Source organism: Empidonax traillii, unplaced genomic scaffold, assembly GCF_003031625.1.
Source record: "Empidonax traillii isolate 1590-97213 ecotype Southwest subspecies unplaced genomic scaffold, ASM303162v1 scaffold87:size1256882, whole genome shotgun sequence".
In the NCBI taxonomy this organism is placed as follows: domain Eukaryota; kingdom Metazoa; phylum Chordata; class Aves; order Passeriformes; family Tyrannidae; genus Empidonax; species Empidonax traillii.
This window is the reverse complement of record NW_020955280.1, coordinates 909,099-931,299: the sequence shown is the minus strand read 5'-3', so window position 1 is coordinate 931,299 and position 22,201 is coordinate 909,099. Positions and strand designations below refer to the sequence as shown.

General features: G+C 53.2%; 1 protein-coding gene across 4 annotated transcripts in view; it reads right to left on the bottom strand.

The window, feature by feature from the left end:
- ZBTB16 (zinc finger and BTB domain containing 16) overlaps positions 1–22,201 on the bottom strand; it is a 53,264-nt gene that overhangs the window by 6,371 nt on the left and 24,692 nt on the right. For all 4 annotated transcript variants that reach the window (XM_027881381.1, XM_027881379.1, XM_027881380.1 and 1 more), the window contains 2 exons: positions 20,274–20,371; positions 11,914–12,000 (listed from right to left, as the gene is read on the bottom strand). In XM_027881381.1, the coding sequence (XP_027737182.1) occupies positions 11,914–12,000; positions 20,274–20,371 (185 nt within the window). The remainder of the gene's footprint in view (positions 1–11,913; positions 12,001–20,273; positions 20,372–22,201) is intronic.

Sequence of the window (22,201 nt, the reverse complement as noted above, 5' to 3'; positions counted from 1 at the left end):
TGGGGCCGGGGACAATGGGCTCCCGTGGGGGCGGAGGGCAGGACAATGCCGCCGGGCCGGCGCGCGGGGCCGTAACAAATCCTCCCTGGCACCGTAGGGCCCTCATTTGTGAAACTAATTGGCCCCCGCTTGAATAAAAAAGTGGGCCGACTCCAGCAGCCGCAGCGATGGGGACAAGCTGCCTTGTGCACACACGGGGGACGGGGCTGGTCCCGGAGCTGGGCATCCCCTGGGTGTTGCTTCCTAGGACCTGCAAAAGGCGGATTTTAATTTCTTAATTTTTTTTTTTTCCCCCAGGTAATGAATTATTAAGTAGATAAATATCCTAAAGTGGGAGGTCAACGTGCGCTGGCATGGCCTGTGGAGGCACCCAGTGCCAGCTGCCCTCTGAGAGCAGAGCATCTGCAGAGTGCAAAGGCTGATGCCAGCCGGGTGTGGAGGTGGAGGATGTGGGAGATGACCCTGCATCCCAGCATCGAGCCCACCAGTGGGACATGGAGCACTGAGCTCAGGCACCGCTTGTTCCCAGCTCTGAGGCTCCACTGATGACAGTCTCCAGCAGCCAAGGGGTGCAGAAGGCACCATGCCAGGGCTCTGCTGGGCACCGCCTGCTGCTGGCCTTCAAGTCACTTGACTTTTTTTTAAGCGACATGTCAGCTATGTCCCATCCTTGCAGAGAGGATGGGAGGTAGGAAAAAATGGGAAAATTCATGAGAGGGTGCCACACTGGGCAACACTGGACTTGTCCCCTTGTCCTGCCATGAGCGCATCCCCGGGCTCCAGCCACAACAGCCCTGAGCCAGCCCTAAGCCATTGGAAGAAAAATCACCTCTGATAAAGAAATGCTGCCACCCCAAATCAGTGAGAGATGGATTTATTCATTTCTCTGACGTTTTAATGGTTTCTCCCCTTTTTGCAGGAAGATGATTACAAATTAAGCAGCATTTAAACGCTTTTTACTGTCAACAATTAAAAGGGGTGAAGGCGGGCGAGCAATTCATTCCCCGGGAAACACGCCGGCTCTCGGCGGGCGCCGACGGCCCTTCCCTCTACTGTACACCGCACAATGGCCCCGAGCGCGCCATTAATTTTGCAGGACGTTCAAAAGCAAATTAAAATATAAAAAGCCCCCAGGCACAAAGATAGATACTGAGGGAAGGGGCGGCGTAGGTCAAGCTCGCAGAATTAAAGTCTTAGCAACTGGGGAGGTTTAAGTGCAGCCCTGCACGCTGCATTTGGCCACTTTTGGCCACCACCTTTGCCCATCGTCCCTGGCCTCTGTGCTCCTGCCAGACCTTGTGCTCTGTGTCGGTAGCCGTAAGCTACCGAGCTGGGTATCAGATGCTCTTTGGGCGAGTGCGCTGGCCATGTCTTGCAGGACATTTTTTAAATAGGAGGTGGTCCCAAAACTGATTTTTAGGGGGGGGATGCTTGCTGGAGGGAAAAGCCTATGGCCTCAAGCCTGGGGATGCACATTGCTGTTCTCCAGCAGCTCCATCCCAGAGCAGTGCCATTGCCACAGACATGATGACGAGCGAGATGTGACGTGTGACAGTGTGCCCGTGCGAGTCACGGTGAGGGATGCTGCAGCACCGTGGCATCTAGCACAGCACCACCTCCTGCCTGCTGCCTCTGCCAGAGCAGGGATTAAACTAAAAACCAGCATGACAATGGGCGAGGGAGGCAGCGTGGCGTGGGTTTCCCTCGGCACCGGACTCTGGTGGAGTTATGGATGCACGAGGTGTGCCAGTGGCAGAAAGGCGACACGTCCCCTTTAAAAGGAAATATAATTTACAGTGTGCAGCCAGGCGGGCCATAGTTTCAATCTCGTTTACTATAGAGAAAACTCTGCTAGCTGTTCTCTATCCCACAAATCCGATTTAATCAGACAAGCCAGCCAGCGTGGCTTGAAGTAAAAACGGATAATTAGTAAACAGAGAGCTACTTCAGTGCTTCATTGGCATTCGAGCCGGGCTAGTGTGTCGCATTTAAAATGCAGTCTGATGAAGTTTACAAAATCAAACCATTTGTTACTCCTATTGAAGAGGCTTCAGGCCACTTGCAATTAAATTGGAATTAGTGCTCAGAATGAGATACAGCAAATTCATACTAAAAAGGGATCTGACTTTCAGACATTTGACTTCAAGTTTTTCCCCCCATGCTAGAACACGAGTCCGTGTGCTGTCCCGCTGGCCCCCCAGAGCCCCTGGCAGCACCACCGAGCCCAGACCTGCTGTGTAGGCGGGCGTGGGGTGACCTGGGGATGCTGCAGCAGCAGGGGAGGGGGGACTGAAGGGGACCAGTGCCACCGTGCTGCTGAAGCAACCCCTGCTGAGCCCCAGCTGTGGCGGCACGGGGCCGGCAGTCCCCAGGCACGTGGCACCGATGCCGGGATGCGCAAACCAAATCACCCCTCTCTGAGTCCTCCTTATAACACTGCCATCTTTTCCTGCCTGTCCTCAGAGCTGTGTTATCAGACTCTAAAAATGAGGCAGATTCACCCACTACTGCAATGATCAGGAACCCAGAACCAAAGGCTGCAGAGGGGTATGCCAGGAAGGCATTACCTCAGGCACAAGGGTGCTCGTGTCAACGGATGCTGATGATGCTGCCTCCTGCATCCACCCTGAAACCCCCAAAATGTCCTGCCAATTCGGGGTCTCCCACAAGGCTCCCTCCTCCTTCACTCTTCATGTTTAACATCATCTCTTACGTAATGCACGTGCCAAAGAGGTGAGCTGATACTACTGCAGTCCTTAAGACGGAGGTGAATGGTTCCAAAACAACCTGGCCACGTAAAGCAGAAGCCTGAGGGCTGTTGGTTCTCCTGAGATGAGATTTCAGGGATGTTTGACGTTTTTTTGTCAGTGTGTCAAGGGTTCCCTACCAGCCTCCACCTCCTGGCCAACGCTGCTGGCTGCCACCACAGGGGAGGCTGCAGGCCCTGGCATGCAGGAACAGCAGCAATGGGGAGGAAGGAGCCATTAGCAATGACAGCCAGAGAGAGGCAGATAGCTCTCCCTTTCAGCCCTGCCCATGGGAAGGCTGGGAGAGGCACCAGTGCTGGCAAGGGGCACATTGCCTGGAACATCCTGTCACAGCTCCAGCACCTGAGACCCGGCACAGCTGGCCTTAAGGGCAGCCTGAAGGCACTGGGCTCAGCTTGGCACAAGGCTACAGGGGGACACTGCGCGTGTCCTGCTGCCATGGAACTGAGGAGGAATAGGATGGCTGATAAAGGACAGGCAGAAGAGTGGGCACCAGCATGGCCTGGGGACATTGGCGATGGTACCAGCACCAAGGCTGCATTTTGCCCCAAGAGGGCAGTGGACGCTTGTGCAGGGTAAGAAGATGATGTCTGTTTTTGGGATTATTATGAAACCCAAAGTGATGTTTTTGGTGGCTGCACTAAAGTGCACCCATGGGGCATTGTGAAGGACCCCTCGAGGAGGGAGATCTGCACATGCCTGCCTGGATAACTGGGTTTGTAGGGGTGTTTGTAGAGCCAACCCTCTGAGACCCTCATCTGCTTCAGTGCTATTGAGGGATGATGGTGGCACCTGTTTCTGTTCTGAGATGAACAATCTCTACAACCGTCATGGTTAAGTGGAGAGATGAGGGAAAACCCTGGATGATAAACAGAGATGTGCAGGGTTTCTTGCCAGAGTCACCAAATCATCCTGGTTTCAAAGGCTGCCTCCGGACTCCATGGCTCGGCTTCCATGCTAATTAACATCTTTATGGAAGGCAACTTCTCCCAAGGGGGCATTTGTTTGATTATTATTATTTACTCAGAGATAGTGCAGCTTTCTTCTCAACTTAACTGACTACGGGAAATTAATTCTTAAAAAGCAGCCGGCGCTGCCCGCTCTTCTGCCAGCGCTGCTGGTTTTTCCTTGCAGGTTGCATGCGGCTGCTCCAGCTGCAACAGGAGGGCAGGGCATGCTCCCAGCACTGCCTGCTGTCTCCATGCCCACTCCCCCTTTTACCAATGCCAAGGAAAACTCAGCATTTCAGAGCAGATGTACAACATTGACCTTGCGAGCACGGGGGATTAAAAAACCCCCTCAAACCTTAATGCCTCATTTTTTGCTCCTACAACGATGCACGGGGTTGCTTCTCATTCGGCATGTTCCTGCTCGCCCCATTGCCTGGGCAGGATGCACATGGAGGATGCTCGAGATGCAGGTGCCCACAGCATCCTGGGCAGTGGGTGCCACACCCTGAGCTGCAGCTCTGGCATGGGCAGCCCACGCCTGCTGGGGGTGATTTATTCTGGACCTGGGGGACAATGCAGTCCTGCATCCTGGTGACCCAGCACATTAGTCACAGCCTCCCAGCTCAACCTTTCTGCCTCCCTTTGAGCACGGTGGGACAAGTGCATCCCTGTCTTGCCTCAATTTTGGGGAGCCCGTTGCTCCCCCCCAGTCCCATCGGTGGGACCTTGTGCCTTGCCCCACCGCCCTCCATCACTGTCACCATCGACATCACCATCACCTTCCCTCACCGCTTCCCTGCGATTGCCAAGGCAGAGGGATTATGAGGGTGCGTGCGGGAGGGAAGGAGCCTGGCGACGATTAGCAGCGGCGGCTTTATGGCAACAGGCACACAACTCATTCGTTTCATGTTTTGCGGAATATAAAAGCGCCGAAACATTTTAATTTTAAATTCTTATCATTGAATTTACTGCTTTTCTCTCGCAATGATTTGTGTTGCTTTTTAATTTTTACAGTCTCTACAGAAGCCAGATGCTACCGCCTAGGGCCAAAATAATAAAAACCCGCCGCAGTCGCGAGTTACAGAACAAAAAGGAAACGCGTGGCTGACAGAAGTTAATATCTCAATTTAACAGTGCTGCTCCGCTAATGATCCTTTGATATGTGTTTATTTAGAAAGGTCTGATCTTGACCTTGAAAGCAAACTAAACTGCAAAGTCTTTATGAGAGGAGAGAAAGACTTTATTTATAGACTGGCTTTGCGTCAATCACGGCAGCAGCTGGACCCACACTGGGTGAAGTCCTGTGGCCGCACACGGGCCTGAATGGGGTGCTCAGTGAGGGAGGTGTTTTTGGGGGCTGTGTGGGGTTCACTGCTGAGGAGGACCGTGGTGTGCACCCCATCTCCAGGGCAGGATGCTAAGCCCACTGTGGAGATGCAATCCAAGGGATGCAGGCAGCTCCTGGTGTGCAAGGGATGCTCCTGAGGGACAGCACGGGTCCAGGCATACCCCTACCCAGAGCACAGGGGGCAGGCCATCATGGAGCACTGCATGTCTGACCCCATCCTGCCCTCCCTGAATGTGGGCCCCAGGCTTTGGAAGGAAGGGACATGCTCAGCATCACCCCAGCCCACACTGGCAGAGCCTGAGCTTTTTTCCTCTTCCTGAAGAAACTGATACTGCACAAATCTGGCAGAGGGAGTTTTTAGGGGCCAATCCCATTTACTGCATCTCCACCTGCCAGCTGAGGAAGGCGGGAGGTTCCCAAGCTCCTAACGCCATGCCAGCACTGTGGACACTTCACAGCTCTGGTGTGCTGTACTTTCCAGCCCAATTTCCATTTTTTCAGGCCAAACACTTGTTTGAAGCTGTTTGCAATCCCTAAAGCCTTCTGGCCAAAGCTGGAGGCACATCCTCCCTGCAAAGCTGTACTCTCCAAAGCCTTTTCATTGTCCTGAATATCTATCAAAATACACCAATATATATCAAAACCATTCAGGTAGCCTCAATCCTGATCAAACCTGGAAAAAAACAGCACTCAGCTGTTTCAGTCCTAAAGGTACCAATGGAAAACTGCTCCTGTTCCTGGCAAAGCATACATACCACCTGGCCAAAATGGACTAATCTGGTATTGAGGTGTCTATGTGCAGCACCTTCCTTTTGTGCTACTTTGCCCTAAGCTGATCCCATCACTCTCAATCCTGAAGAATGCTGGATTCCCCCCTGCCATTCCCAAGGAAGACATCCCTGCCCTTCCTGAGGACCAGTTTCGCTGGGGAAACCAGAGGAGGCATTTCTGGTGACTGCATCAGATGGGAAGCTGCCATCTACATCCTTACTTGTCTTCACCACACTGGCTTCCAAGATTTCCTCTTCTCAGTTGGAATTTGGAGTGAAAACATCTGAAAAAACAATTTGACTTTCTGCTGAAAACCCAGTACATTTCCCCCATTGCTTCTCAACTGTAGTTCAACTGATGTGCTAGAAACTGTTCTGTTTCCCACTGAAGAGCTTTGGTGAGGAGACTGAGGGGTCTTCCCATGGGAGATCCCTATCACCACTGCTGTCACCACTGCCACCATCCCACCTGGCACAGAGCGGCACCCGCCCACTGCCCACTCGCTTCACTCGGGCATCTCTCGTGGCCAGGGTGGCACCACTCTGGTATCCTCTGGCCCCACGGAGCCACTGCAGAACCGTGGTTCACATCCCATCTGAACAAATGACCCTTTTGGCATTGGGGCGGCTGCCCGGCAAAGCCCGGCCAGCGGAGTGACCGGCTGCCGCAAGGCACAAAGCCGGGACTCGCAGCATCTGCTTATTATTCCTGCACCCCCATCATTAAAAAAAGAGAAAAGAAGAAAAGGCCCCCTCTGCAAAGCCGGGGAGATGCAGAGCGGCACTGAGCGTAGCCTGGCCCCCAGTTCTTGGGGGGTTTTTGTAAAGCAGGGAGATGCGAATCCTGGGGGACAAAAGTAACTGCTAAGGTAAGTTAAACCTTGTCGAGATGAACTTTCCTGCTACTTTTAATTAAAAGTTCTTTGGAATTAAAAAGGACACTATTCAGGAAAGGTTGAAAAAAAAAATTCATTGACACCAGCCCGCCCCCCTCCCCTTTTTCCCAAGGAAAAGAAAAAGCTGTTTTTGTGTGTCTGCTCACCCAGCCCGCACTGTACAAAAGGAAGCGGATTTGCAGCAAGACACATGAGATGACCCCCTGACCCCGAGCCGCTGAAAAGTCCTCAATGGCATAAATACCAGATAATCAATCACATACCAGGAGGGCCGGTCCCCCTGCCCTCGCCCCCGCCGCCGGGTTTATGAGAGATGCACTGTAAACGGACACCGGCTCCTGACGGGAGGCCCCTCTCGGCATTCCTCCGCTGGACCAGGAGACCCCGGCTGCCTACGAGCCCGCGTTTCATCCCTCTTTTAGAAAGCCCGACATGGTAGTGCCCAGCATCCTCAAACCTGCCATAGCTGATCCCTTGTGCTCCAGAGTAAAGGGGGACCAAGGCATCTCTTTGTGCTCCAGAGGGACAGCCAAACATCCTCTGTGCCATCATAGGCAGGCACGTGCCAGTGCTGAGGTGGACATGAGGAAACCAGGGAGAAACCAGCCCCATCTACAGAAGACTGCTTTTTTGGGGGTTGGCTACCTGCTGGCTTTGTGAAGCCTTTGAGGGTTCTAGCAGTGACTGTGCCATGCTGGGGTCCCTTACGAGGCTCTGACCAGCACCCTAAACACCAGCAGACGAGGGCTGCCGAGTCCCTGTGGTGCTACAGGGCAACAATGGATGTTAAAGCTTTCAGGGGAGGGAAGGGAAAAAACTTGCTGTGATACTGCACTGGTTCGGTTAAATGGGGAGCCACTTGTCAACTAAATTTGAAAATGCTTTTGTCTGCGGGTCAGAGGTTAAATATGTTCACACTAATCCCCTTCATCTAGAATTAAAGGACAAGAAAGATTTCTCTGTAGCTTAGCGAGAGGGCTTTTCTCATCACGCTTTAAATAGTATTTGCACAGGAAAATTAAAGGCGGACCACTGCCCCAGTGCTGCTGCGGCTGCATGGCTGTGCCACGTTCCCAGCTCCTTGCATGTTTTGGTGAATCCACCGGCTTGGATGTCGCCTGGCCTCATCACACTTCCCCATGCGTCCACCTTGGAGTGCAGGGAATTCTTGCTGCCATTTGCTGTCAAGGTGGCAGAAGCAGCCGTGGTCTGGAAGGCAGGGAGATTCCCGGCTGCAGGAATGCGTGCCAGGACTCAGATTTCAAGCACTGTCACAGGACATTACTGTCAGACAAAGGGGCTCTGTGCTGCGCCCCCAGGACCTGCTGCCCCCAAACCCTGTGTGAGCTGGGGCCAGTACCTGAGCATCCAAAATCCACTCTTGCACCCAACAGAAAATCTGCAAAGCACTGACTGGGCATCACAGCAGAGCATCGCTGGTGCTCCCTTCCCCTGGGACGTGGAGCCAAGGCGAGCACAGAAGGGATAATTACCTCTAAGCATACTTAATACTACAGTGCGTTATCTCTAGCTATGGATCTGGAGGTATTTCCCCCAGAAGCCTCATCGAGCTGCTCTCAGAAAACTCTCCTGAGTCCTGTGAAATGGTAACAGAAAATCGCAGGCAGGCCAGGAAGACGTCAGGTCTGCTCCGAGCAAGCCGTGGGAGATGATGCAGCAGGACAAGAGGCATCTCCCAAACTGTGCCACTTGCCATCAGAGCAGGCACGTTGCAGATGGCTGTTGGCAACCAGTGCCACCACCAAGACAAGCCCTAGCCATTGGCAGAGTCATCCCAAGCGTCCCAGCAGAGTGCTGGCCTGACAACAGCTCGTGGCACCACACTGAGTGTGAGGCAAACAGAAATCATGTTTCAATGTGATTTACAGCTCTCATCACTAAACTCACATGTAAAGTTCCACTTGCTCATAACCCTTCATTTCCCAATGAAGGGACGAAGCAGCATGCCGTATACCTGCAGCACTGCTGCCAGCTTTTGGGCAGGGACCATTCTGAGGCAGCAAAAGCGAAATAAACATGAGGCAATAAGACAAATATGCAATGAATTGGACTCATTGTACGTTTGCCAAGAATGGGGACAGCATGTGCCTGTGTGACAGCGCAGCTCCAGTGCAGTCCCCCCTCTGCCTCCTCCAGGCTCCCATGCATCCCTTGGCAAACCCAAGCCAGTAACAGACTTTCTGGGATGCTCTTCCACAGAAAAGCACCAAGAGCTCTAGCATATAGCAAAAAAAATAATTTAAAAAATTTTTAAAAATCCCTTTGTGGCCATCAAGCAACATTTGCCATGGGACCCAGTGTGGGGACATCCTGCCGCCTCTGCTCCTGGGTTCTTGCTCTCACCACTGGATTTTTCTCCCTTTGTACCTCTGCTTATACTGCACGACTGTTTTGAATCTCTAAAATAATGTGACAAGTTAATGATGGCACAATTATCTAAATGTTTAACAGACATGTTATCTAAGTGAATCGGATTGAGATTCCATCCCGCTGACAATAAACATCAATGGGAGAGCAGAAAGTGATAGGCAAATTATCGCCAACCCTGCAATTTCAATGCTATTAAATTTGGAGGAATAACAGCCCTGAGGCCTGTAAACTCTGAATAAAATAGACCCTTGTGTTTGGCCAACTATTAAATCAAAACACTACCAACATCCCAGCAAAAGAGAAAAAAAGGGGGGAAAGAAAAAGGGGGAGAAGATATAGAGCTTTTCAATTTTCACTTATACGTTGGTTTTATTAACTCTTTTCTGCTACTTGTGTCTCTGGGCAGGCGATATGAGGGATATGAGAGATGTGGGTATGGGATGAGGGAATGGGATGCTCATGGGGCGTGGGGGCAGGGGATAGTGAAGGGTCCTGTGCATCCTCGGTGGCGCGGCCGGGGGCACGCTGACCCCACAGATCAGAGCCAACTACACACCGAAGCAAACACGCTCTGTACTGGGTGTTGATCATGCCCACGTGAAATTGGGTCAGGAGTAAATCCATGCCGTCCCGGGGACTGACACCGGCCACCACGCGCTAACTGCCTTGGCACACGGGAGGAAACTCAAGACAAGTCACCTCTGATATTTATAAACGTCGGCGCGAGCCCAAAACCCGTCAGCACGAACACTGGCTGTGTGCGCATCCCGACTCCCAGAGGTGCTGCCTGGGGGTAGTCAGGCCGTCTTCTCAACACACTGTTTTTTCCTCTACATTTTAGGAGAAGGGTAAGGAATTTTCCATGCTCTCCCCCCTGGCATGGCACTGAGCTTGTGCTGCTGGAAGATGAGCCAAAACAGTTGCTGCTTTTCCTATTGTGATGGGATGGGGGCCAAGGACAGCGCACACCCGGAGAGGGCATCTTGGCCCCATGTCAGTGGGGCTGCACACAGCACAGCCAGTGCTGTGCTTACAAGCAGGAACCATTTTTTTGGTATCTCTTCTTGTTTTTTGCCTTGCTTTGGGAAGTGAGGCGTCAGTTTCCTGCCATAGAAATGAGCAGTGCTCGATGCAGCACGTGTAAAACAACCTGGCTCCATGTTGTCGCTGTCATTTGAAGCAGCAGGGAGGGCAGTGGGAAAGGAAACAGGATAAAGGGGATCCTGGGTGCTGACTGTGCACATGGGAAACAGCCCCACACGCTGCAAGGAAACCCCCAGAAGGAATCTACCTGCTTCCCTACCAAAAAGGTCTATTTTTTTTTTTTTTTTACCTGGAAAGTTGTAAGGTCTTTTGCCAACCAACCTGCTGCTAAGGGCAAAGGGAGGACGTCCAAAATGAATGGGTTCTGGGAGATGCTGTTATTTGGGAAAGGGGTTAATTATAGCGAGGCAGGGGAGGGATGCTTTCTGTGCCAGGGTAGGGCACTCTGTGTGCCAGTAGAGGAGAGGAAGCGATTCATTTCATCTGCCCTCGCCACCCAGCCCCACTCTGACATGTTTACAGCCAGAGGTGGTGATGACAAACCCGCTTTGCTTGGGTCACTGTGTCCCCCTGCTCTGGTTGCCTGTTGCCCTTTGATCTTTGGCACAGTCCAGGCCCCAGAATTCACCAGCCAAAGGGGGTTTAAGCCCCATAGCTATGCCAGGTTTGTGAGTCAAACCATGTTGCTGCTCTACATCTGTGGGATGTTTTTGGGTGCAGACATCACTGACCTGCATGGTCAGGCTCCCACCAGCTGCCCCAGGATGCTCAATCAGTCTGGGAAATAGAAGGAAAGGGGGAAGTAGCCACTATTTGCTCAGCCACCTTGAACCCCCTGCTTGGGCTTAGGTCTCTCAGCCCTGCACAGTCAGTTCCTAGCTGAGCTGACTGCCCTGTCACAGCCTCCTCCTCCTCCTCCTCGTTCTCACCCTACAGCACACGGTTTTCAAATACACCCGGAACGGCAAAGCTTGGCCTCCAGCCATACGGCTCCAGACAGGGAGGGCAAGTACTCTGGGATTTATGGACTGGTCCTGGGCCAACACAGCTCCATGACCAGATGACAGTCAGAGCCATTCCCACCTGGTGACACAGCACTTTGCACTGATCCTCAACCCCCCGGCGTGAAGCTGGAGGGGCTCTCTGTGCCAGCCCCGAGCACAAACTCACCGCCAGTGGCATTTATCAGGGCTTTCAGCACTGAAAGACAACACTGTTCTCGGTTAAACTGCTCCTGATATAGCATGGGAGGAGCTGGTGCTCTGCCCTGCTCCATCCTGGCTTTGTGGGGTGAAAGGCTCCACCTGGGACTGCCTGGCCATTAATTTCCCCAAATCCCATAGCAAACCTTTCCTGGGCGCAGTGGCCTTTGCAAGAAGCATAAGGAGCTTCTTGTGCTCCCCATGGCAGTGCTGCTGAAAGGCTGGGAAGTACGAGAGCAGAAACATGGCAGAAGCCAACTGCTGGGAGCTCTTTGGACAGGGATGGCGTTTGCTCACAGAGGGAACAAATGACCTCCCATTTGCTGCACCATCGTTTCCCACAGCAATGCCGAGCAGTGGTGCAATGGTGCAGTGCCAACCTGTGCCTAAATCCGTGCTTTACTGTAAGAGGAACTGAGGCTGCCAGGGCAAGGCAGAGGCAGAACTGCAGAGGGTCCAGCTCTCTGCTGGGCAAAGGGTGACAAAAGCAGCCCAAATGTTAAGCCTGTGCCTAAGTGAAGGATGGAAGGGGAGTGCCACGTACCAGTGTGTGTCTGCCGGTGTGTCTCCAGGGCATCTTCCTTCGAGAACTGGGCACCGCACTGATCGCAGATCAGGGCTTTGGCACCCGCTGGGGAGAGAAAGGGGAGAGGAGGGTTATTTGGGAGACAGATGGACACCCACCTGAACCTGCACAGGGACATTTGCTGCGGCCACCTGCAGCATTAACACCACAGGACTGGTGCCGTGGAGGGGTTTCACGTTTAGTGTCTCCTGTGCAGACACCAAAAGCAGCACGTCACTTAGCCCTGCACTCCCATTCCTTGCACGTCACAGCAAAATACAGAGTTGCTTGCCAGGAAAAGAATAAATTTATTTATTTATTTATTTATCTTTTAAAAAAATCATTAAACATCAATGCGTTTCATTAGCACTGTAACCGATCCAATTGCAATTGGTTTCCTGCCCTTTCCCATCATGGCTGCTGTTTCCAGTACCCAAGGACGGACCTGATCAGGGATGTGGCTGGAATGGTTCAACTGACTGAGGAAAAACCCAGGATTCCCAACAGCACATAAGGACCTTTCAGATGAAACCAGATTAACAACACGCACAACATTCAATGGCATCTGTGTGGGACAAAGCTGAGGCCCTATTTCTTAGATTTCAAGGTTTGACTCATCTGTTGAGAGGAGCTAAATGTGACAGGGCAGCCTTCAAAGCAGGGGCACCACCCCACAGAACGCTTTGCTGCACATTTTCAGGGGTCCAGACTGTGCCTCTCACCCCCTTCCCACCCCTCAAGCCCCCTGTCCCACTGTCAGGGCGGGATTTGGGGAAAGGTGTGTAGAGAAAGCAATAGAGAGAGGTATCATGACATGCATTCAAAAGAGAATTCCTTTGCCTTTAAATTGTCTCAGTAAAGGCTGGCTTGCAGGCAGAAATATTTGGCAGTGGCGAAATTAAAAGTGATAAATTTTCTCGCCAAGCGCTGATCGATAATAGAGGTCTCATCTGTTAATCAATATGACAGTCTGCCTGTTTACTGTGCATATGTTGTTCCCCACCGCCCTCGCTGCGATGTCAAGTTTGCATTCAAAACAACCTGAGTGTGCCTGGGCCGTGCGGCTGCTCCGAAGGGGCAAACACACCCAAACCTTGGGGCACCATGAGAAGGGTGGTGGGAACTCCCCCTCACCTGCTGCTGGCCAGGGGACCACGTGCCCGGGATGCTTTAAGGGATAGCCAAGATGCAGGTGCTGACAGTGGTCCCTTCTCTCACCCGTGGCAGGGAGAGGAGCACGGCCATGAAGATGCTGGAATGGGGAGAAGCTGCCAGGGAGGAGAGGGTCAGATCAATAGGGCAGCGGCGTGGGCTGCCCTCCGCTCGGCACACGGTGCAGGCGATGCGCAGCCGGCAGTTGCCAAGGCAATGGCTCTCCATCGCCACTCGAAGCTCTGCCGGCCCCACCACGTCAAAGTGTGATCCATGAGGATACAGCAACCCATGATTAGTGAGGATGTGGCAACCCATGGCAGCAACAGGTCCTCCCAGGGCAGGGCAACTGCCAGCACGTGCTCCTTCCCTGTGGCCATGCACCGGTGATGCCAGGGGTCCTGTGCTCAGGGGGGTTCTCGCTGCATCCACGGGCTGAGATGCACCAGGGCCCTGCTAAACACGGGCTTTGCTTTATCTCCCCCCCCTTCCACGTGGGGTGAGGGGGGGAGGATGGACACGCCGGTGCTCTCCACAAGCTGTGGTTGGAGGGGCCGCAGAGCCCCAGGGAGGCACAGCCAGGCGAGGCAAAGGCGGCCAGCATCTGGCTGGGGGTGGGAGGGGGGGGAGGAAAAATTCCTGGCGAGGCGAAAATAAACAGGGCGAACGCCGGGAGGAGCTGGGCGCGCTGGCTTACATAAGGAAGCACAGTGTGTACCAAAACAGCGGACCCAAAAAAAGCCGGAGCTGTCAGAACAATGAGTACAGACGCGGGGCATTTACAGCAGGCGCTGCCGTACAGTTTTATTTACAGTACCTCTTATCAGCGCGGGAACAGCACGCCGCCTGCCAATTTCCAAAGGCCAGGACTGCGTGTTCTTTCCCTCAAGTAGATGTGTACTCCAGGCGAGGGGAATTTTTTTTCTGTCTCTGTTTTTTTTTTTTTTTCTCGTCAGCAAAACAAAAACTGATACGGAGCCAGAATTCCTGTAATGTACACACGCCGGCGGGGAGGGGGAGGAGGAGGAGGAGGGCGGCGATTGAATATGTAAATAGTTCAAGGTTAATTTTACTATGTGAGTCACCGGGAAAAATGTCATCCAACATCTGAGCTTATTATAACAGGGCTCAGAAAAAAACCCACCACGGTTCGCTGTTTGTTATGAAAGGGAGTAGGACACGTTGGAAAGCGGAGCTCGTGGCAGGGCTCTCTTCTCCCCCTCTCGCCTTCCTCCCCACTTTAAACAGAAACCATCATCCCCTCCGAAGGCACGCGCGGGTTTGGAGAGTATATTTAGCCAGCGCCTCGTATCGCCTACAGTGTATAGATATCTCCGGATGATCTGCCCGATGGGACAGGACTCCGCGTGCTGCCAAGTATCGGCTGCGTTTCGGCGCGAGCCTCGCTGTTGGCACCAACCCCCCCGCCGTACATTTATATCCGTGCAAGCAAATTTATGGCCCCTACCTAATAAAGGTCCCTGCTGCAAACGGGCGAGGAGCCTCCACTTGCTCCATCCCGTGCAATCTGCGCAGTCGTTGCTGCCCCATGCCCGCCCGGCAAGGTCGGAGCTGCCCAGGTCTGTAGTGCCCCCAGCAAAGCCACGAGGAGGGGCAGAACTCAGGCTGGACTTGATCTTGAAGGTCTTTTCCAACTTAAAGATTCCATGACTCTATTATTTAAGTTCTTCTCCAAGAAATGGAAGGGAATAGTCTGATTCCGGCTGGGCCAGGCAGCGTTGCCAGGGCATAGAGTGGCTCTCGGGAGTGGGATGCCCCACAGATTGTGGTGAGCATCCCTGTGGGTGAGGCAAGGGCTGCGGCTCCCTCCCCACCAACCAGGCTTAGCTCGGTGGGTTGGATGACAGAGCTCATCTCATTTCAGCCACCATCACCCCAACAGTCCCTCCCAGAGCCCATCACTTAATGACTTTATTGGGGAAGAGAAACTTCCGTGGGGCTGGAGGCTGAGCGGCTGTGGGAGAGGCACTCTGAACTCTAGCCCAGGAAAAGAGAAGGAATAAAGCAAAAAGAGAGGCCACCAGCATCCTCTGAATGAGAAGGAGGAGGATGGGTAAGGGAGGAAGAAGATGGGAAATTGGTGAGATCAGTGGTGGTGGGGATACAGCCCTTCCCCACTGCCATTTCAGCTTGATGGCCCCACTGGTACAATGTGACATCTCCTCCCGCAGCAGAGGGGATTAATAAAAATTTTGGATTATATATTATTAACAGCCTGTAATTGGTGAGAAGGTGAAGATGGAAGGGGGAAATATGGATTAAAAAAAAAATGCTAAGTAAATTTATGCACTGCCGTCGCTTTACTACCTAATTAATTCAGTAATTTCAAAAACAATTTTATTTATGTTCCGTTTACCACATCAGAAGTGCAAAGAAAAAAAGCATCAAACCACAGTGATGCTAAAATAATACCTCAAGGCATCTATTTTTAATCAGGGAAAAAAAAAGAAGAGCCGGCCCTGGTTTCTATACAATCTCTGCCGGGCAGACCACCAACTCGGGGAGCGCAGCAGCCGAGCCCTCTGCGAGTGCCTTCCTGGCTGCCGAAAACAGAGCTTGTCAAAAAAAAAACAAATCCATAATGGCCTGAGGCTCCTCTCCAATCTATTTTCTGCTCAGCTGGTTTTAAATGAAGTTATTATGAGTCATTAAAACACCCGCAAGCCTGTGGAAGTCAGCCAATTACAATTTTAAATTTAGCCTGTTCTCTACCCCATTCTCTTGTTTTCTGCTTTTGCCCACATCAAGCTGCTTTTGGTTTTTTATTATTGCCATTATTATTATTATTATTATTATCACTATTATAATTATTATTATTATTATTTCCCTTTCCCTGTTTTACCCAAGTGGAAGAGACAGTTGTGAAAACCTCTGCACTAAAAAAATACAGCAGAGAAACCTGAGAAGGGCTGAAAAAAGAAGGAGCTGCAGAGCAGGCCCAAAGAGCCGGTTTCAGCTCCTGCTTCCCAAAGTGCCATCGAAAGGCAATAATTGAATATCAGAAAAAGCACAAGTGTCACAGGGTGAGGAGGGACTCCAAGCTGGAGTGCCAGAGGCTCTGCTGGGAAGGATGCTGTAGCATCACCTCATGGGCTGTCCTGGTGAGCCTCGGGAAAGCCCCTGGAATGACAGAACAGGGGCTTGGGGGCCGGTGAGGTGGCAGTCACAGGCAACACCATCACCCAACCTTGGCAAGCCAGTGCCACCGACTCCCACACCACATGGGAACAGGTGGAGCACGGGGTATTTTAATTTTAAAAATAATAATAAAAATGCAAATTTTTAGCTTGGGAGCCAAAAAAGGCAGGTTTTTACATAATCCCCCCTTTCTGCCGCCCTGCCAGCGCTGCTCTCTCCAGCAGCATTCTCTCCATAGGGAAAAAATGACAGACCCCATCCCCGGCAGCCCCGCACGGCGAGCGAGCACGGCGCGTACTGCACAGCCCATAAAACTCCAAACAGCCTCCAGACACTCCTGCAATCGTCCTCCATCAAAACACTTTGTCTTGCATACAGAAATGCGGCGGGGCGCCGCACGGAATACCAAATCAGCCCGTGACAGTGCGGGGAGGCGGCTCCTTGGCAACCGGGGGGGCTTCGCCACCGCCACCGCTCGACAGGAAACAAAATCTGTCAAGCCTGTTGGGCAAATGATAAACATTAGTGGTATTAAAAAAAAAACAACACAAAAGCTACGTAAAGGGCTGGTGAGTGCGCGGGGAGGGGTTGGCAGGGGTGGGGGTGCTCCTGCCCCGTTTACCCCCTCAGCCCAAGTGAGGGGGGTCCGCAGCACCACGACCTTGGGGGAAGTTTGGGAAGTTTCCCCCTTCCAGCAGAAAGCAGGTGGGTGGTGATGGCTGCAGACACAGGGAGGGAACAAGACAGAGGGATGGACACTGGATGTGTTGGGCATGGGGAGCTCCACAGCGCGAGGGGTCCTGGAGCCCCTCTCTGCACCCCACCTTCAATAATGTCAATAATGTCAATAACAAGGGACAGTAAAATGAGGGAAGTGGAGAGAGGTGGCGGTGGGTGAAAATAAACATATTTCATCAGGTAAGGGCGGGGGGAGCAGGCAGCTGGCTCTGACCCAGCAGCCAGGTCCAGGAACCCGGCCAAAACAGGAGCTAAAAAGCAAACCATATTCTTCTGGTCTCAGCTCAAGCTCTCAAGGCAGAGAGGATGGGAAGGGGGGGGAGGGGGCGAGAGAAATGTATTTTTCATCAGCCAGTGTATAATTTATAAACAGCATTAAACAGTTTTTGTTTTCTTTCTTCCTCTCCCCCGTGTGCGCGGCTTGGCCGGCAGTCAAGCCTGCATTAATTTCTGCTGTGGGTACAGTGTGTTCTTGGATGCACATCTGCGGATGATCATAAACGCGGGAACGCTGGCAGAACATCCAGACCTGCCGGCAGGCCGCTGACATCACCCGGGACCGAGCGCGGGACGCCGGCCAGCCGGGGCGGGGGGGCCGAGGCCTCCCCGGGGAGCCGCTGTGGGTACTGGCCGGGGGCAAGGGGGCCAGAGCCGCCGTCACCCCCCTCCACCCTGCACATCCCACCTGGGGGAGACACGCAATGCTTCATGGAGGTGGATGACCTGGGGTGAGTCCCCTCCCGTAACACTGGGCAGGGAGAGCTGAGGGTGGGATTCACCCTTCCCTCCTGCCTGAGGTGCCACCATACCAGCATGTTGGGCCACACCTGCCCAGCAGCCCCTGCTCCTTCGACAGCATGTCCATCCCCCACCGGGATGTTGGGGCTTTTGTCTGCTCCTCCTGATGATGCAAGAGCATATTTGGGTGGGAAGGGAGGGTGTGGGCCAACAGGGCAGGGGTCTGCAGGGCTGCTGCCTGCACGCTACCCATGCTGCCCATAAGCATTCTCTTGCATTGCTGGTTATTCCCACTGTTCCCAGCCCAGAGCAGAGAAGGGCTGCACAGCCATCTCCACGGCAGAGATTTCTGCTGGATGGAGAGGCAAAGTAAGAGGGGGCAGGCAGAAACCCACCTTCCTCCCTGTCCTGGGGAACACACCAAGCTGACAGCAGGTGCTGAGTAACCGGCAGCCCAGGCTGTGAATGAGCACCCACTGAGCACCAGTTCTGGAGAGGCCAGGGCTGAGGGAGCAGCAGTGCTGGGACTAGCCTCCTCAGTCAAACCAATGCATCAATGAGCCAGGTCTCCCATCTCTCCTTCCCTGGCAATTCGCTTTTCTGGGAGTGGGGTAACTCTCAGTATCGTCCTTAGAGTTGTCTGACAGCTCAGCCGCCGGCAGCGTGGGCAGCACGTAGGGAAAGGTTTTACATGGTATTAAAGGCTTTACATTTACACTTTATATTGAGAGTCAACATGCACCTGCAAGGCTGGTGCAATAACAGTGCTGTGTGCCCACCCTGCTGCAGAGCACCACACTCCCCAGGACTGGTCCCTAAACATTCCTCAATTGGGAACCTTTACCACAACTCATCAATGCTTGGATATGGAAGCTGGAGATGTCAACCCCCTCAAACCCTTTGACACCAGGGCTGAAGGTGGGTGCCAGGGGACACAAGCCATCCCACCACAATGATCTCCCAAGGGGCAAACTCCCAACTAAACACATGATCCATTAGTGCAGATGCAAGCTGACTTTGGAGCTGAAAACAAGCCCTGTGCTGCTGCTCCGGTACAACCTCGCTGCATCCCGGGCTGGCGGCAGGGGGAGGTGAGGGAAGAGGTGCAAAGGTCTCCTGCTTTAATAAATAACAGCGCTGGAATTTGCAGCGGCTGTTTGTGAGTGAGAGGCTGAGCTCTCCCCCACCCTCGCTAGATTCACAAAAAAAAAAAAAAAAGAAAAAAAAATTAATCCTGCGCAATGACAAGCTTGGCTCGGTGTTCACTGTACATACTGTACCCACAAAGCTGGCTGCCTGCCAGGGACGGGCTGTGAGCCAACACGACCATAACAAACACGAGCCGCGTGCACCAGCGCTGTGGGGAACCAGAACCCTGCACCCCAGCACTGGGGGGAACAGCATCCTGCACCCCAGCACTGGGGGGAACAGCATCCTGCACCCCAGCACTGGGGGGAACAGCATCCTGCACCCCAGCACTGGGGGGAACAGCATCCTGCACCCCAGCACTGGGGGGAACAGCATCCTGCACCCCAGCACTGGGGGAACCAGAACCCTGCACCCCAGCACTGGGGGGAACAGCATCCTGCACCCCAGCACTGGGGGGGAACAGCATCCTGGGGACCTCTCCCAGCAACCTGCCACTGTCTGTGGGCACCCTGAGGAGCCAGTGCTTGTCCCAAAAATGGTGGGATGGGGTCAGGGCTACGTTCAATACCCCAAAAAGCAGCACCTGGCCAGAAGGAGTATGGGGGTAGCAGCCCCTGCCACATGAACAAGGGGTAGTGGAGAAAAAAAAAAGGGAAAAAGGGCAAAAAATAGATAAAAGTGTACAAAACCATATAAAATATAATAGAGCTTCCCTGACACGCTACCTGCAAGCAGAGCTGTGGTTGCAGTACCCGTCACCCCCCAGCGATCTGTCCTTGGAGGGGGGAGGACTCTCAGTTGTGTTTGAGCGCAGGAGTCTGGGGGCCATGCCCAGTTCTCCTCATCTGACCCCCAGCTGTGCCAGGGGCTGCACCTCCAAGGGAAAGGTTGGAGCTGCCATCCACTTGCAGAGCACAAGTCTTCCCTTCACTGCAGTGCTCAAGCCCTTCCCTACCTATTTGATTAAAGGCCCTGCAGCCTGTGAACCTGCTACTCAGATTCATTAGGCAGAGAATGCCTAATTCCACCCTTTTGCTAACAAACCTGCAGCAGGGACCCGTACACGAGAGAACGGCACCGGGACGTGGGTGCCAAGGTGGAGGCGGTGCTCACACTGTGAGCAGGGCTGACCACGAGCAGCTGCGTGGCATGTAGAGTTTGTTATTCTGAGCTGCTTAGCCTGGAAAATATTTCCACAATTAAGGACTTGAAAACAAACTCCAAAAAAGAATATTTAAATAAATCAAATTACTGGGCACTGGAGAACAAGTTTGCAGCATGCTGCCCAGGGAAGGGTGCAGCCGGCTCCGCATGTGTCTGCTCCAGACAAGACATGTGAGCTGAGCGGCCGCAGCACCCCTGAGCGGGCGTGGAGAGCAACCCAGCACCCCCTCCCAACCCACCTGAGTGAGCCAGTAAGTGCATTCGCAGCCGCAAGCTGTCCAGGAACCGCTTCCCGCACAGCTCGCATCCATACGTCTTCATCCCGCTGTGCAGCTTCCTAGGGGAGAACAGAGGGGGGTTAGTCCTGCGCCGGAGGGAACTGACCCGAAACAACGCCGAGAAACCGCCTGCTGCTTCCTGCAGCCCATGGATCACCCTAAGTCAGTTCTGGTTTGAGAAGCCCTGCAGGGAAGGCATGGACGGGGTAGGTCCTGTGTGACTTCCCAGCACTGAGGAGGCAACCCTCTCCAGGTCAATTTTTGTCATTGTTGCTGTTGTTTGAGTCTTTTGATAAACCTGATAAATCCGAAATCTGGAGTTCAGGCAAAGTCTCTGTTGGCTAACTCCTTCCCCATGCCCTGAGCACTTCTGAAAAAGGGCAATGTATGCCAAAAAAAACCCAACCACTTTAAGAGGTTGTTTGGGTGCATTTCTAACCAAATCCCAATTTCCATCCAAATTCAGCGCGACACAAATCATAAGCAACAAACGCAACCACCAGCTCGCAAACAGGAAATTTGCCACTCACTGTTTCCTGGCAGCCCCAGGTACGCACTGAGCTACGCCCAGGCAGCATTGCACAACCTCTGACCGCGTCGCCCACCCCGCAGCACACTGTGGGGCTGAGCATCCCCCACATCCTGGGGACCAGTGGGGCCCCTCTGCCCAGGGCACTGGCCATGGCAGCAGGTGCCAGGCTCGGCTGCAATGGCCACACCCTGCATTATCACCCAGTCTTTGCTGCAAAGACATTTATGCTCCATCTTTGGGTAGCCAAGGTTGGAGCTCTCCACCAAATGGAATGACCTTAAACAGGCAGCATTAAAGGAGAACTGTCCAAGTCTACAACCACCAATGAATCCAACTTAATCTGATCTCACTCCCAAGCCATCACTGTCACCCCGTGGCAGCCCCTCCAGACCCATTCCCCCTCCCCTTTGGGGCCAGCCACTGCTCAGCTCCCACTGCACTGTACAGGAGTACCCTGAGGCTCGCTCCCCACAACAGCTGCTCTGGGCGTGTGGAGGGATGCAATGCTTGGAACATGCGGAATGGGGGCTTGGTGCTTTATTTCACCACCTCCACTGGTGACAAACAGACTCTTCATAAAGCCACCCAGCTCTGCACTTGACAGCCACGCTGATCAACGTCCCCAAGCCCCAAACACACGAGCTGCTCCCTCCCAGCCCTCGGTCACTGCGAGCCGCTTGGACCCGTGGCTGGGGAGGACTCACAACAGCAGCACGTGCAAAATTTCAACATCAGATGCTGTAAACAGAGAAGTATTTGTGTGTGTTGAGGAGTAACAGCCCATCACTGTGTGCCGACCTCTGATCACAGCCACCATTTATCACCACTCCACAGCAGGACAAGCGTATTTCTATTGCCTTGTTGCCAAAGACAAAACAGGAACGGTCCTGTCCAGGGCTAGATGTGGACCCTCCCATGGGAGGGCTCAGGCCCCGGCTGTGCAGGCTGCGAGAACCATGTGTCTGTGCAGGGGGGAGGTTCAGCTTTGTCTGAGCTTTACTTCCCCTGAAGTGTAAGTTTTATTGGCACGAAGCTCCTGCTGCTCCGAGTCCAAGCACAATCACCTCTCACAGCTGCAGAGAGTCTTGAGGTCCAAACCTACCCCTGACACACGGGGCACAGGGGCCTGTTCCCTAACTGCCAGCCCTGCATCCCACCTCCCAGGATGCTAAATGGCAGCACAGGAAAAGTAGGAGCAGGAGGAGACCCTGTGATGTTCAGCAGTGAGTGAGTGCTGTACAGCAGGAAGGAAAGGAGCAGGAGTTGGTTTCAACTCTCAACTTTGCTGTATAATGTAATTATTAATCAGGCTTGTCCTGAATTCACTGTGTCATAGCAGAGGATTAGGAGTCATGCA